Below are 16,898 nucleotides of genomic sequence, written 5' to 3'. Positions count from 1 at the left end.
CGAAATGAATGCAAGCCCGCCCGAGAAATTTATTCTTTTCGAAAGCACGGTAAATGCATCAAGTAGTACTAATAATGTTAAATGATTTTCACTTACCATGTAATATGGAGAATGATGGTTATATTATAATTAACTCACTTAAAAATTTACTTGATTATATCTATATAATTATTCTGAGAAGAATTTCACGACATTGTAAAGTTAGTATCATTATTTAGTTAATATTTTCCATGTTAATGACTTCATGTTTTAAGCATTTATTATATGAGTGGTTCGGGCAAACATAATAGTACGCTACATTTTCAGACTTTCGAGTAACTGGAAAAGAAAATTTACTATTCTCACTTAATACTGCGAAAACTTAGTATTGCGGTCATGTAAATGGTAATGCCTAAATCTAAATATAGTTGGGGTTCTTGACTTAATACTAAACGACAAAGCATGTTCTTGTTTAGCCTAATCATTACCCATTTTTAAATAATTAAATTAAAATAACACAGTTTAAATTGCAATTAAATTATTACAACAATTTTAAATCGGTTAATTACAGGAATAATAACACTTCTGATCTAAGTATATACACTTATTTATTACAACTAAAATACAGTATAACGGTTTCGACAGCTTAACGTTATCTTCATCAGACACTAACTCTGTCTGATGTTAGCATCTGACGAACATAACGTTAAATTGTCGAAACCGTTACACTGTATTTTAGTTGTAATAAATAAGTGTATTGTTAGGGTTTAGGTCAGTGTATATCGGGCAAGATGTTACGTACGTTTTATCGTGCAAGTTGTTAATTTGTAGCAAAAACAACTGAAGAACGTAACTGCATTCATGTTTATGTTTGTAATGAAAATTAGGTTGGGTTGGAAGAATTGAACCATATGTGGCTGAGATTTTGGTAGCAGTTTCAAGTGATTAAAGAGGTTTGAATTAATAGTGTATGAACCATTTGATAAGTAGTTAGCTTGGAGAAGCTTCAAGGCATAAATTACAAGATTGCATTGTGTTGTTTAATGAAATTGTATAGAATTTATTTGAGTGTAATTAAAACTTTTAAGTCACATTTTTCAAAGTTTAAAAGTATAAAAGCAAAAGCCATAACAATAGCAATACTTTTTAATACGTCAGAGGTTTACATCAGCTTTGTAAAAGAATGTAAACAACTTCTGGTGAAAGGGAAAGTGTCTTGCCAAAACAGTATATAAAGCCTCACTCTCAATAACAAGTGTTGAATTGGATAAGCTGAATTTTGAATTGGGTTTTCGAAGAACTTCTACAATGGCAGCACACTCCCCTGACCAGTGAGTTATCCTTTCCATCTCCTTTCTTGATTTGTTATGATGACTATTGCTGTCTTAGATTGTTGGTTGGGTTTTCCATAGACAGGCATTAATAATTGGATACACCATTATCATTACCGAGTAGTTAGTTTAGTTAGATTAGTTTGATTTGTTTAGATCGTTTCTAGATTAGTTTAGATTCATCTATTGTAAAAGCTACCATGAAAAGTAAAGACAAAACTTTATTGTTGTGTTTGTTGTTAGAACTCTGTATAAGCTAATAGCACTGATCTTACTGACAGGAATGAATATATTCCCTTATTCTGCGTTTTAAGATAGCTGTACGCAGAATCTGTTAACTGTGTTATTGTTTTAATGTTAAGCAATAAATTTGTCAGCTAACAATCCAATAACCCTTTCATTACAAATCAATATATTCTCATTAATTATTCATTTATATTCATATTCTTTGATATATTCATTAATATTCATAATATTCAAATACATCAAACAGAAGTTAATTTTATCAATATTTATAAGAGAAACAGTATCTTTAATTATAAGAGATGAAACAGTATTATTTGAGAAGTTGATGTCTCTAAACCTTAGTGGTTGTCATGTGTATGTGTATTTATCGGAGACGCGGCACAGGTCCTAAACAGCATAAGACCTAAACGGCACAAGACCTAGAAATCATTTCGCGGCACAAGTCCTAAACGGCACTGGACCTAAAAATCTCTTGTGGCGCTACCATCGCGTCCGTGCCAAGAATACTGTCAATCTGTTAGTCAAAGTTTTAGATATACTGTTTCGTATTACATAACCAGATTCTAGCTTAGTTCTTACAAGTAATTTGTATAAGTACATATTCTATCGTTCTGAAATAATAAATAAATAAATAAAACCTATTGTCCTTTCTTGCTCTTTCCATGATATATTTCTATGGTGACAAAAGGCATATTAAAGATTGAAATAGGATGAGAAAAAGTTTCGACATTCATTGGATTATTAGTTACTCATACGGATGAGTTTAATAGTAAACAATCAGCGGTTTAAGTACACGGCGTAGGTCTTTAATAACCCAATATGTACACACTCTGATCAGAAGTGTTCCTTTAGTGAGTTCCAGAGTCGTGATGGATTAGTGATGAGCGCAAGAGTCTTGGTCTTGCAGTTTTTGCAAGAGTCTTGCATGCAAGACCAAGACCAGTTATCCCGATGCAAGACCAAGACCAAGACCAAGGGGTGCAAGACCAAGACCAAGACAAAGACCATACCTGCAAGACCAAGACCAAGATAAAGACTCTTGCACAAATACCGGTACTACTTGATTTTTTTATAGAATGTAAAAAGGGGAAAAAGCATTACATCTTTCACTTGAATTGCTTGGCTTCAGTGAAACTATAGCTGGAGTGAATGTGTTCCCAGTAGCTTATGCAATCCGTGTGAGTCGATCTGTCCCTATAGCATATAGCTACAGTTTTCTAAATCGTTGTTCGCGTTTTCTGTAGTTATTACTCGTTTTCAAGCCACACAGGTGTCATTCTAATCAAAGCATGTTGCACACAAAGAAAAGTGTCATTGGTGCTGGATTACGATGCATTCCTGCGTTTTTAAACAATGAGGATTACTTATCGGGAAATCAAACACTATTCTACGTGTGTGTTATATGGAATACACTTAAACCTTTGACCTTTGACCTTTGACCAAAATAAAAACCGCAAATGGCTAGCGTAAAAAGTAAATTTCATGCGTAGTTCGAAGTTGTTGCGGGAAGTGGGGAGTATCCCTATGGGCAGGGCCGGATTAAGAGGGGTCTTAGGGAGCTATAATCCCTGGCCCCCAGGTGGCCTCAACTCTGATGAAAACGTCAACTGGCTATCTAAAAACAATCATGAAGATTGAATCATCATCATAAAATATGACCAAAAATATGAAACATATTCCCTTAACTTTCCCACTGTACTTTCACAGAAATATATTAGGTGAAGTCAGCAGGGGCCACATATTTTTTCTAGCCCCGGGCCTGCAGATAGGTTAATCCAACCCTGCCTATGGGTTATTCAAGCTATGCAAAAAATCGAATAAATTGACAATAAAAGTCACAAACAGAAAAACTTCAGGACTGAAAAAAAAAAATCTCTCTTATCAGTGCATAGGAACGAAGCGCAGGAACTATTTCGATTAAAGCAGCAGTAAACTCAAACTATTCAAAATTTCTTTAAACCTGGTTTGATTATAATCAATATTGTTTTAATTTTTTCTATCTTTTTTGACGAATATTGCTAACCATATCATCATCATCATCATCATAGCTATTCTGTCATTATTGGCAGGTCACTTGCTCCAACTGAGAAACTTCGATGTACTGTGATCCTCAGCTAGTCTCTTCATCTTGACGTAGCAATTTTCTGTTTTATTACTTTCCTTGAACTACACCTTCTCTTTCCTTTCACCATATCCTCTAACACGTCCCTCATAATACGGTTCCTCCTCAGACAATGTCCAAACCAGTTCCTCTTCCTCCTGTTAATTATATTTAAAATTCTTTTTTCTAACCTACAGCTACTATTTGTAACACCTTCTCATTCGTTTTCCGTTCAACCAAGCTCTCTCTCTCTTTTTTTTTCTTCATGCCTATGTTTCGAAAGCTTCCAATTTTTTCATCGCTTTTGCGTAACGTCCATGTTTCTACCCCATAGAGTACATAGAATCAGTAAAACGAAATCTCAATATTTAATTGGAAGTTTTTTCAATACAAAGATTACCTAATCGAATTTGAAAAAAAAAAACTGGTATTTCAGTAATCTGCGCCGTCTTGATTTTCTTTCATACGTTTCAGGAGTAGCCTCTCCAGTTTGAGAACCAGTCGAGTACTGGATCTGTTAAAAAAATATATAAAACATTAACAAACGTTGTAATTTATCTTATAAGTAGCGAAGCGTGGGAACCAATTTAAAAAAAAAAGTAAAAAAACGTCATCGCCTATGTTGTACACTATCATCATACTTACGCGAAGGTAAACTATATTGTATTTAGAAACATACCTTGTATTTCCGTTACTATTGGCGCATTCTAGAATTTATTATTCCTTATAGTCTATATATAGTAAAATTTATCTATGAAAAACCTAAGATTTCTTAATGCAAGCAAGACCAAGACCAAGACCAAGACTGGGTGTGCAAGACCAAGACCAAGACCAGGTGTTGCAGTGCAAGACCAAGACCAAGACCAAGACCAAGACCACCCAGGTCTTGGTCTTGGTCTTGCATTTGCTCATCACTATGATGGATAGAGTTACGGTTAATTACCTACATGCTAGCGACATGTATTGGCGTCAGGCAGGCTTGTAGCCAGCCCAAAAATGTAGGGGGGGGGGGCGGCTGAAGTTAGGGGACCCGATCCAACCATATGACAGTTCATCACCATATTGTCAACCCCCCTACGTGTGCCTTCTATAGCATTTGCGTAGCTCAAAACGCAGGGAGATTGTCCTCTGAACATTATCTATAATGTCCAGGAAAATTTAACAACTAATTTCATGAAAACAAACAACATGCCAAGTTTCATTAATAAACATTTGCATTTTCAGTAAAGAACTTCGTCATTAAAGTGTACTGTGTGTTGTGTATAGAATGTACAAAACATGATCAGATCACAACTCGCGAAGTCTGATTATTTTATCTATTTGACAACGATAATCAGATAGCAAACACATACCTTCTGAATCGATGTTGGTGATGGCTCTCTGGAAGCAAGGTGCAGTTCAACAAACTCCAGATAAGACTACCAAGGTTTTAGAACGTTGAATAATTTGCAGAAATCATAATGAAGAATAGTTGACCAGTGACTATCGGCTGACTACTAACTCTCTCTGTAACTTCGAATGCTCTCTGTCGAATGATCGTCTTTGAATGATCTCCTTCCAATCTTGGTAGGATATTTATTTCGAGCATGTCAATTTCCAAACTGCCACCTTGACTCTACGTCACTCCACGTGTTTGCTTATCTCATTGCCGAAATTCACATTTCTGCAATGATCATCAAATATACAAAATCTCCAGACGTCTATCTCCGTAATCTGACAGTTTTGTCACATCCTAAAATTGTGTTGATGTTAACAAATGACAAATAACAAATAACAAATACATTTTACAATGACTCTCACAATAGTTCTTACTCTGCATTACTTATTTGTTGTCCTTCGTCATCAAAACATTACACATGTCTGTATTCACATCTTACATAAAAAAAAAAAAAAAAAAAAACAATAACTTGGACAACAGTACAATCTCATCATAATTTTGAAATGTATTTTCTTTTACTTAATTTTGCGTTTTGTAATTTCTTATCTTTAAGTTTGTTACATCTTTTTGTCTTTATTTGAGCCAATTATTATAGATTTTTAAAATATAAATTCATTTAACTCTAGTTCCTCAACAATATTATAGTTCATTTGCAAGCCTACCGTGAAAATTTAAGGGGTCCAGCAAAACTTTAGGGAGGGCCTGGCACCCGCTAGACCCCCCTGGATACGGGCCTGGCGTCAGGACGACAGTGAAGGTAGCGACACTTATAAGAGCGACTGTAACTAGTAAAAATTAGCGTACTGCCAATCTAAGACGTTTCCATACTATAATAAGGATTATTATTATTATTATTATTATTATTATTATTATTATTATTATTATTATTATTATTATTATTATTATTACAGGTTCCACTTTTCATGGACGCAACTGAACCATTTATACGTTTGTATGCGAAAAATTGTGAAGAAAAATTTTACATAAAAGACGGTGTAATCGCTAACATTAATGACATCCAAAGATCGGCGTATATTATATATCATGGTATCGTGGACGTTATAGGACCACATGGTAAATACGTGTGTAGTTTGACTCAAGGAAGGTGAGCAAAAACATATTTTAACCATTTCTAGATATTTATTGTAAGAAGTTAAGTGAAGTAAAATTTATTTTATTATCTTTTTCAAGTTTTCCTGGAGATAATTTATTTAGTAGCCAATTAAGACCTTCGAGAAACGAGTTAATCTTTACCATAAATTTTGTTTCGTTTTAGTATTTTAAAATTATTTTGATAACGAGTATCCGGCTAGGTACACAAAAAAATATACCGTTTTATATGTATCCTCGTCGCCAAAAGTGCCTTTACATCGCAGTGACGGGTATGTGACACCGCAGTACTCTAAGGAAGGGATGGTTGCATAAGAAATTTTGATTAATTTTGAAGAGTTTTTATTTTGACTAGGGAAATAACGTAGGTATAGGGAGTAAGGGCATAGATTTAAAGCATCAGTGCAGTGTCATCTCTGAAAAAATTTGTATTCTCAGTTTTTCAAATTATTGTCTTATATGTTAAGTTAAAAACTGCTAACAACTGCTACTAGCGCTTTTCACTCTTCAGGAATTTACTACGACATGTTCGGGCTTGAATTATTTCATTCGCTTCACTGTAATTATTTGTGAATGGAAACTGATTACGCTGAACATGAATATGTTTCGTTGTCGTAAAGCAAGGGCCGTAATAAATGTAGATCAGGTTCTTATTATTATATAAAACACATAAGTATTTATTCCGCGTATAGAATAATATAATACAGTAACTAAGCAACATCATAATCACTAACGCCCGCAGGATTTTTTCTAACGGGGGGAGACCGATATAGAGTTTTTCGTTTTATTCCCTATATATATATTACGTTAACAGTCATAACACTGATAACGTATATCGTCTTTCGCCGCTGTAGGCTATTAGTCAGAACACTGATCTCCAGATATGTCGAAAGAAAAAATAAATTGATATGAACAGTGATGTGATTAATTTTACTGCGCCCTGGATCGATCTACCTTCGATTTACTCATACTCCCCCAGGCCCCCTGCCCCAGGTATTTCAGCTGCTGCGTTATATATACGGTTCCATGTCAAAAGGGCCTGACAAAAGGGAAAAGACCGAAAGGCCAGAGTCAATATGACCCGCAACAAAAGGACCCGAGTCAAAACGGCCCTGCTTCAAACGGACCCGGGTTGAAAGAGGCCCCGCTACAAAGGGGCCCAAGTCAAAATGGCCCATGTGAAAAGGACCCAGGTCGAAACGTCTCCGCAACAAAAGGGCCTAAGTCAAAAGGGCCCGAGTGAAAATGGACCATGTTACAAAAGAGCCAGACCACAATGACCCCGCAACAAAAGTGCTCCAGTCAAAAGGTTTCCGCAACAAAAGGGCAGGAGTCAAAATTGCCCGAATCAAAACGACCCTCATCAAAAGGGTCCATGACAAAAGGACCCGAGTAAAAAGGGACTTGCCTCAAACGAGCCCGGCTGAAAAAGAGCCTGCTACAAAAGAACCCGAGTCAAACGGCCCGGGCTAAAAGGTCTCCGCAACAAACGGGCCCGAGTCAAAAGGGCCGAATCAAATCGGCCCTCATAAAAAGAGCCCGGGTCAAAAGTGACCCACTACAAAATAACCCGAGGCAAAAGGCCCCGGGTCAAAAAGGGACATCGCTGCAAAATGGCCCGAGTCAAACGGCTCGGCGTCAAAAGGGCCCGGTTCAAAAGGTCTCCGCAAAAATGGACACGAGTCAGAACGCCTTTCATTAAAAGGACCCGAGTCAAAAAAGTCCCACGACAAAAGGGCTTGAGTCCCAAGCGACCTGCGTCAAACGGGCCCGGTTCAAAAGGTCTCCGCAACAAAAGGGCCCGAGTCAAAAAGGGCCGAAACGAAACGCCCCTCATGAAAATGGCCAGGATCAAAAGAGTCCCGCTACAAAAGAGCCCGAGTCAAAACTTTCCCACGTCAAATGGGCCCGGATCAAAAGGTCTCCACAAGAAAAGAGCAGAAGTCAAAAGTGGCCCCTCTACAAAGGGCACGAGTCAAAACGGACCCGCGAAAAAAGGGCTTGGGTCAAACTTCTCCGCAAGAAAAGGGTAGGAGTCAAAAGGGTAAGAATCAAAAGGGCCGCGTCAAAATAGCCCTAGTCAAAATTGCCCGGGTCAAAACTTCTCCGCAATAAAAGGGTTTGAGTCAAAAAGACCCGAATCAAAACGCTCTTCATTTAAAGAGCCCGTGCCAAAAGGGTCCCACAACAAAATGACCCGAGTCAGAATGCCCCGCGTCAAACGGACCCGAATTAAAACACCCCTCATCAATAGGGCCCGAGTCAAAGGTTCCCAGTACAAAGGGGTTCGAGTCGCAAGGGCTCTGCGTCGAACGGGCCCGAGTGAAAAAAGCCCCGCTACAAAAGGACCCGAGTCAAATGGCCCTCTATCAAAAGGGCCTGGGTCAAAATGTCTACGCAACAAAAGGACCCGAGTCAAAAGGGGCCGAATCAAAACGCTCCTCATGAAAAGGGCCTGGGTCAAAAGAGTACCACGACAAAAGGATCCGAGTCAAAAGGGCACTGCGTCAAACGGATCCGAGTCAAAAGGGGGCCCGCTACAAAATGCCCGAGTCAAAACAGCCCCGCGTCGAAAGGGCCTAGGTAAAAAGGTCTCCGCGACAAAATGGCTCTGCGTTAAAAGGGCCCGGGTCAGAAAGGATCTGCAGCAAAAGGAGCCGAGTTATAAGGACGCTGCGTCAAAAGGGTCCGGGTCCGAAGGGTTCTGCGACAAAAGAGCCAGAGTCAACAAGAAACTTCGTCAAACGGGCCCTGATCAAAAGGAGCACCATTACAATAGGGCACGGGTCAAAACGGCCAGGCGTCAACTGGGTGCGAGTCAAAAGGGCCCTGCGTCAAAAAGGCACAAGTCAGAAAGACCCCGCGTCCAAAGGGCCCGGTAAATACGGTTCCACGTGTAAAAAGCTTGAGATCAAAGCAAGAGTGGAGATCAATCATGCAAAAGAGGATTGTGTCCCCTTAGTAAGTTGAAGTCTTTATGCAAATGAAGGAAATATATCTGTGGTTATTAATAACAAATAGGAAATTTGAATGATAATATTAGTTTTGTTTGCTTGTTGATTGTTTTGGAACAATCGCTATCGCTTAAGTCGTTCTCCATGAAAGTTTGCTTGCACTCCCGTCATAGGCGGACTGGGTGTATTAGGGCCTAGGCCGCGGTTACTATGGAGGGAGCTCAGACTATAACACCAATTTCTAAAATAACGTACAATCAGTGGAGCAACGAGCTATGAACTCGGGGGCCCATGCCCTCTCCGAAGCAAACCTGATCTACCTTATACAGCAGCGTTGCAGACAAATTTTGGTGAAATTTCAAAATAGATCAAAGCATAAATGAATATTGAATTAAGTCAAAGCACTGTACGAAAGGAGAAATACCCAGTGAAAACCCCTACATTAATTTCTTAGAGTAATAAATGTTAGTAAAGAGTGCGTCATTTTATGCAAAAATAAAGATGTTCAAAATATTTATTATAGCGCAAATTTTAAAACTTGTAACCGTTAATAATAGGGAATTTGTGAATTGGAATTTTCATTTTAAGGTTTTTTAGCATGTTAATAATAAGGATAACTAAATTGCTTGTAATGAGGAGAATTCAAAATTTCAATTTTGTTCACATCGAATGGTGCAGCACGTAGTTTGCAGACTACTGTACTGGATATTCTTGGCCCCTCCCGAAATAAAATCCTGGTTGCGCCACTGCGTACAATGAACATCTGCGATGAGCCATCGCGTTGTGCAGTTGTAAATTCGTTGTTACTTGATAGTTTTTGCAAGCTATAATTTATCATTGGTCGTTGAAAATTTGATGTCACAGCAAGCACAGAATTTCCAGAAACAAACTTTCAAGAGAATATTTTATAATTATTATTGCATTGCCACACGGGGTGTCTAAAAAGTCCCCTGACATGGATAACTCTGTTGATATCAGAGTTACAACAAAATGTAAGAGGAGAAACCGCCTACAAATATAATGTTTTTAATAGACAGTAACTTCATTCATTTATGTTGTGGGTCCGGGTAAATGATAACGTTGCATTTTCATGTAACATTGGGCGCATATAGAGTGTACAGCCCAAACGGCTTTTCCGATTTTAAAAATTCTTTCACTTTAGATTGAAAACATCATATTTGGAGACCGTTTCCCCGCCTATATTTTGTTGTAACTCTGATAATAAGAGAGTTACCGTATGTCACGGGACTTTTGAGACACTCTGTATAGTAGCTGAAACACTAAAAAAATAATAGTGAATAACTTTTACTGTGGAATGAACAGGGCAGCTTACTAAAAATTGTAACACTAAACAACTAATAATAACTTTTGACTGTGGAATGAACACGACAGTTTTACTGAAAATGATAAACACTGCTGAACCACGAAACAACTAATAATTTTAAAAAGTTAAGATTCTTTGCAGTTCAGCTTATGAATCGCGGAGTTTCTGAATAACTTCGTTCACAGACACTAAATTTAACATGTCTCTTTCCATATTCATTAGCAAAAATGTGTTCAAATGTCTTCACACAAACTAGCTCTGAGATTTGTTTACTCTAACTTTAACTTTGAGAAGCACCTTCCACATGTCACTTGTGTGCATGGTAGAGACAACACATGTTTGTATACAATGTATAAATTATTAAAGCAACTAGACTGACGGAAATTGGTGCAAAATTTTCCCTGCACATGACAAACAATTTTTATACAAGGTGTTTGCAGCATCATTATCACTCTTACCGTGAATCCCGTCCAAAGATGTTCCATCTTCCATAGCATGCTCAGATGCATAATCATCATCATCTTCTACGGATTCAGGGGCATCATTCTCTTCAGGATCATCAAAAACGAGAACGTTTTGTGACAGTGAAATACACGACAGAGAACTGCTGGAGCTCTTTGTATATTTTCTCCTGTTTTATATTTAGTTTTTTTTTTTTTTTTCGGAAGAACTCTGAAAGCTCTTGCAGATACACCATTCTTCTTGATTTCTGAAAAGTCCTTAGGTTCCAGTATTTGGAGTTCTTTCGGCTGCTGAAATCTATCACTGACACATGTAACAGCCGTATTCAGAATTTTCGTTGAAGTTTTTTTTTATTCTGAATAAATCATTTTCACTTATATTTAAGTTCTTTTCCAGTTCATCTGCTCTCCTGGCATTTTCTTTTTCTTTAAGATTCTTCTGTGCAAAAAGTTTTTTTTCCATTGCTATCTCTACACCAGATTGCGCAAGCTGTTGATTTATTTTCACACAAAATATTTTTGTGTTTTCGTAAAGCATTAAACAGACATTTTTGCCTCTATTTTCTTCTGAAGCTGCTGCTGCAAATTGTCTAGAAATCTCCAGGTAGTAAGATAGTCCAATCCGTGAGACTGCAGGTATTTTGAAACAGGCTCCGTTTCCGTAAATATGTCCTGAAACATAGAAGTCCTCACTACAGTGTTAAATTCTGTCCATTTATTCAGCAAAGTTTAGCTTAAAATTTTCATTTCGCATTAAAACCCCTGTTCTGTACATCATCACTGAGGAACAATAAAAATGAAAGAAATCTTGATGATAGACAGTCATCCTCGTCTTGGTTTCATGTTTCGTAGCGAAACTCATTAGTGTCCACTACTGCATTCAGTGCATTGTTTCTGTTCCATCATCGTGTTGTACCAACTTGTTGAACTTTTCGTAGTTTGTCATGTCCCTCGTGGCTTGCATCAATCATTTTCTTACAAACATCCTTTCTTTTGTAGTATTCAGACAGAACATGGCACTGGTTTCAAATAAATTTGCAGCTTCAGGTATCTACTCAGTCGAATTTGTCATAACGAAATTAAGAGCATAAGCCATGCATTGGGTGTAAATGATTTCAGGATTATCCTTCTCCAGTAATGCTTTAACTCCTTAATAGCACCCACTGAAGTTAGCAGCTCCATCAAAAAAGCAACTTACAATATCATCACAAGCATCAAAACATTTTTGTCACAAAGTACTCTTTTGATTTCATTATAAGTTACTTGTCTTGTAGTGTCATTGTTTACCACTGGCGTCTCTGGCATATACAATTTGGGGAGGACATCAAAGAAAGTTATTTAAATGGTACTATCTAGCCCAACCTGTTTATTATCTTTAATTCCATTTGTTACATTTCTGCTTACCTTCACGGACTCCGTGAGGCATATCAAGAACTCTGTTACACAGCCTGAATATTATATGACAAATAAATATAATTATTATCATTTATATGTTATTCTGCCGTTAGTAAATAAATTAAATTAGAACAAAATATTGAATATTTTGTACTTCAAAATATTGGAGGGACGCGTCCCCATCGTCCCCCGCTAGAGACGCCTAAGCTGTTTACGACAACTACTAACAGCCGCTCAAATACTTGACCGTTTATAACGCAGAGAATTACTATAGCCAGCTGATTAAGCCCTGAAACATCTTGGATAGAATCAACCATTATGTTGAAATGCCCGCTTTCTTGGCTCTTCCACTGTTTTCTCCTGTTATTTTGTAAACTTTTTGATAGAAAATAATTTTTTAAAAATGCGTTGTTTTCCCATTTTTGAATTATCAAATATAGACCTACAAGGTGTATTAACATCCATAAAGAACCAATCAGCCTGTGGTTAAATATGAACCCTGCTACAAACCAGGCACCAGTCTTCAACCTTGAAAGGGATGCAACTACCCTACATTATGAAAAAAGGTCCCAGGTCCCAACAGCTCAACATGATGAAAAACATGCCTAGGACTGCAACTGCTCAATGAAATGAAAGAAGGGCCCCAACTGCCCAATATAATGAATAAAGGGCGCAGGGCCCCAACTTCTCAATGTAATGAAAGAAGAACCTAACTGTCCAATATATTGAAAGAAGGGCCCAAGGCCCCAGGTACAAACTAAATCACAGTTTCTGATAATAAAAGACCATAGTGAAAGATGGACCTAGCCACAAATCTAGTAACGAAAGGACCCTATTAAAAAAGATAACTTACTGATTGATGGAAGGGTGGAAGAGGAGTGTGTGTTGGTAGCATAATAACACTGAGCTACCAAATTATTTAGCTCTCTTTTGTTTTAGCTTTTCTTTCTCTTTCTTTCTTTATTCTTTCATCATTGTTTTCTTAGAGGGCCTAGGCCGCAATTGCGACCTAAGGGCCCTGGCCAGTCCGCCCCTAACTACCGTCTTTCTGAGTTTGTATTCTCGTGACATAGCTCAATCAAACTTTATCTATTGCTGACTTTTCCCTTACTTCTAGAATTCCATTTCTACTCCTGGATCAAAGTATAAAAATACATATTAGTATGAAAAATATTCTGTGGAAAACATTAGTTTAATTTTGCTGTGAGAAGACATGTGGATCTGTATACAGGGTTACTGAAAAGTATTGGGACAGAACAATAATAACGACATGTCAATTGCATTGATTTGGAGTGTGGTCACCATGGAAGGCATCTTGAATTCCGCCATATTGCATATCACACAATATTGTTTTAAATGTAAAAGGTTATGATTTTACACTTCAACTTAGACTTGAATATTCCCACAAATGAGAATGTGAATTCATTTTTGACACTTCATCTGTTTGAGACAGGGTGTGCTATGTTTTACATATGTATCAAATAGGGAAAGTATTATGACAGGGCTGTAACAAAGAGACACATAGACGGAGTAAAAGCAAATGTTACAATTTGGCATTGGTGTATAAACTGCGTTAAATGATTTAGTGCACATCATGGCAGCCATCTTGAATTCCGAATATTGTATACCAGACAATATTTTTAAATAGAAAGAGGTATGTGTTGAGTTTTGATTTAGAGTTTAACGTCCCGTTCAACAGCGATGTTATATGAAAAGAGGTATGTGTGTCACATAAATTGATGCTAGAATCTTCGTACAAACTACATTCATCGTCCGTTTCAAAAGCATCGGAGTCTACATTATTTATTATTTCCATAATTTCTCCGGACGAAAATACGCCACTATCATAAGAACCACGACTTGTCGCGGTGGTATTCATTAGGGATGGCCTTTTTAAAAAATCTGTTTTTCGATTTTCGGAAATTTCATTTCTCGTTTTTTCGTTCGTTTTTCGAAAAAATATGTTTTTCGTTTTTCGGAAATTTTTTCTTTCATTTTTCGAAAAAATTTGTTTTCCGTTTTTTCGAAAGACTTTTCGTTTTTCGAAAAAAATCGTTTTTCGTTTTTTCGAAAAGATCTTTTTTCGAAAAATTCGTTTTCCCTTTTTTGATGATTTTTCGTTTCTCGAAAAGTTTTCGGAATTCGTGGAATGATAATGTGGGAGGAAATGGGAGTACCCCGGGAAAATACACGGACACGATGTTGTCTGCCACGAACTTACTTGGTCTTGGATCAAATGCACAAGAGAAAAGCGTTCTAACACTGAGCTACCGTGCTCCTTGGATTTGGATCTAATGAAAGGTTGAATTGATTTTGAGTTTAACGTCCCGTTCAGCAGCGAGGCTATATGAGACGTGGACCTACTGATTAACGTGGACGTTCACCTCTGGTGCTTGGGGTCCCGGGTTCGATCCCAGCCCCCGCCAAGTGAACTTTGTGGTGGACAAACTCCGTGCTCGTGGGTTTTCTCGGGGTTCTCCCGTTTCCTCCCACGTTCTTCATTCCACCATTTTCATTCATCTCTCATCATCACCGTCTCCTTTAGCCTAACCGACATAACCGTGGGACGTAAAACTCAAAGATTTCATTTCATTTCATTGATTAACGTGGAATCCGAACCACATGAGCTCCCGCCGGGAATCGAACGCGGGTCTAACACGCCAAAGGCGCGTACGCTAACCGCTAAGCCACGGAGGAGCTCGATCTAATGAAAGGATAGTGTGTAGTGCTACTATTGACGAAACTCATCCAATCACGACCAAAATTAGTATGGTTTTGGACTGCAATGTATTTAGTACACATGTTAAATATTATGGTGTTTGGGACTTTGGTTGCAGAGTTATTGCTAATCAAATTTGTGCTTTAAGTTAGTGATATCAAGAAATTTCACTAAGTCGCATTTGATTAAACTCAAATGATCTTGACGAAAGTTGGTAGGATCGTAAATATTGACAAGCTTGGTATGCATGGAAGCTCATATAAAATATTATGATGTGCAGACTTTTTGTTCCTGAGTTATTAGCTATCAATGTTAGGTTTGGAATCAGTGAAATCAAGAAATTTCATTAAAGCGCGAAAGATGGAACTCATCCAATTTTTACCAAACTTGGTAAGGTGGTAGATCTTGACGAGCTTAGTAACTATGAAGGTAACCAAGAAAGATCGGTCGCTTTTTCACCCAACACCTTCAAACATCGATATTTAACCTAAGACATACCTGGAAGATCAAAAATAGTCTCCTTCTGCCAACGTTTTGGAAGGTCATGTATTCCATCGCGGTAGAACTTGGTGGGCCGTGAATCGAAAAAGGTATCAAGTGCATTTTGCACCTCTACTAGGGATTTCAACTGGTGTCCTCTAAGCTGATTGTCCAAGGAATGGAACAGGTGGTAATCGGACGGTGCAATGTCCGGGTAGTATGGCTGATGCAATAGTGTTTCCCATCCAAAGTGTAGAATGGTGTCCCGGATTATCCTAGCCACGTGGGGCTTAGCTTTGTCCTGTAAGAGGAGGACCCCTTTGCGATTCAGAAGTGCTGGCTCCAGAGTCTTGAGGTTTTTTTTTTTTTTTTTTTTTTTTTTTTTTTTGAACACGGCTCAACTGCTGACAGTACAGAGTTGCATTGATGCTCTGACTAGCCTGTAGCAGTATTTTTTTCTCAAAATACTGTTCAGAAAATTTGGACTTGAACTTAGTTAAATGAATAAATTTCATTAAAACGCGTTAATCTCATCCGATATTGGCCAAAGTTGATATGGTCATAGACTTTAACAAGTCTAGTACGTGTGCGAGCTCAGCATGAAATATTGTGATCCACAGACCCTTGGTTCTCGGTTCTTGAAGGATATAAATTAGAAATAATAATTCACAAAGGTAAACAGTGTAAAATTTATATTTTACAGAATATTAAAAAATAATTATTTACTAGTGATTATTAATGTGTTATCGACAATATGGCATTACTGCTGAATCGCCGGATCAATTTGAAAATCGAAAAAATGGAACAAAATATACTGCATTCGGTTATATTTGGTTGGATTACATTAAATTACGTTAGATTATGTTATTAGGTGCGCAGTTTTACTATACGGATCCATAGTATAAGTAGGAGTAGCAGTAGTAGTAGGAGGAGGAGTAGGAGTAGGGGTAGTGATAGTAGTAGGAACGGATTAGAAGCCCCACAGGGGTTTGTTGGTTTCTGTTCTGGTTGAAATGGGCAAATTAAAGATTTGCTCAAATTTATCTATACATTTTACAATCTATGGATCCGTATAGTAAAACAAGTGTACCTCTCCGCGAAATAGTCCATCCGTCTCCACATACAGTGCCGCTTACAACATCAAAAACAACCATCAAATACAATCACTATCTGAGCTTATACTATTCTCCTTACCTGACTTTCAATCACTCTTCCTCATAAACTTAAATAAATTCTCCAATCGAAATAGTCCATCCGTCTCCACATACAGTGCCGCTTACAACATCAAAAACAACCATCAAATACAATCACTATCTGAGCTTATACTATTCTCCTTACCTGACTTTCAATCACTCTTCCT

The 16,898-nt window shown here is 37.6% G+C and overlaps 1 protein-coding gene across 1 annotated transcript in view; it reads left to right on the top strand.

Annotated features, from left to right (window-relative positions):
• Window positions 1-16,898, top strand: part of LOC145672437 (uncharacterized) — a 273,840-nt gene that overhangs the window by 202,666 nt on the left and 54,276 nt on the right. Inside the window, exon 25 of the mRNA XM_081741594.1 lies at window positions 6,007-6,200. Coding sequence (XP_081597720.1) covers window positions 6,007-6,200 — 194 coding nt within the window. The remainder of the gene's footprint in view (window positions 1-6,006; window positions 6,201-16,898) is intronic.

The sequence above is a fragment of the Thermobia domestica genome, chromosome 16, assembly GCF_964235325.1.
Source record: "Thermobia domestica chromosome 16, izTheDome1.hap1.1, whole genome shotgun sequence".
NCBI lineage: Eukaryota > Metazoa > Arthropoda > Insecta > Zygentoma > Lepismatidae > Thermobia > Thermobia domestica.
This window is presented reverse-complemented; position numbering and strand designations above follow the sequence as displayed.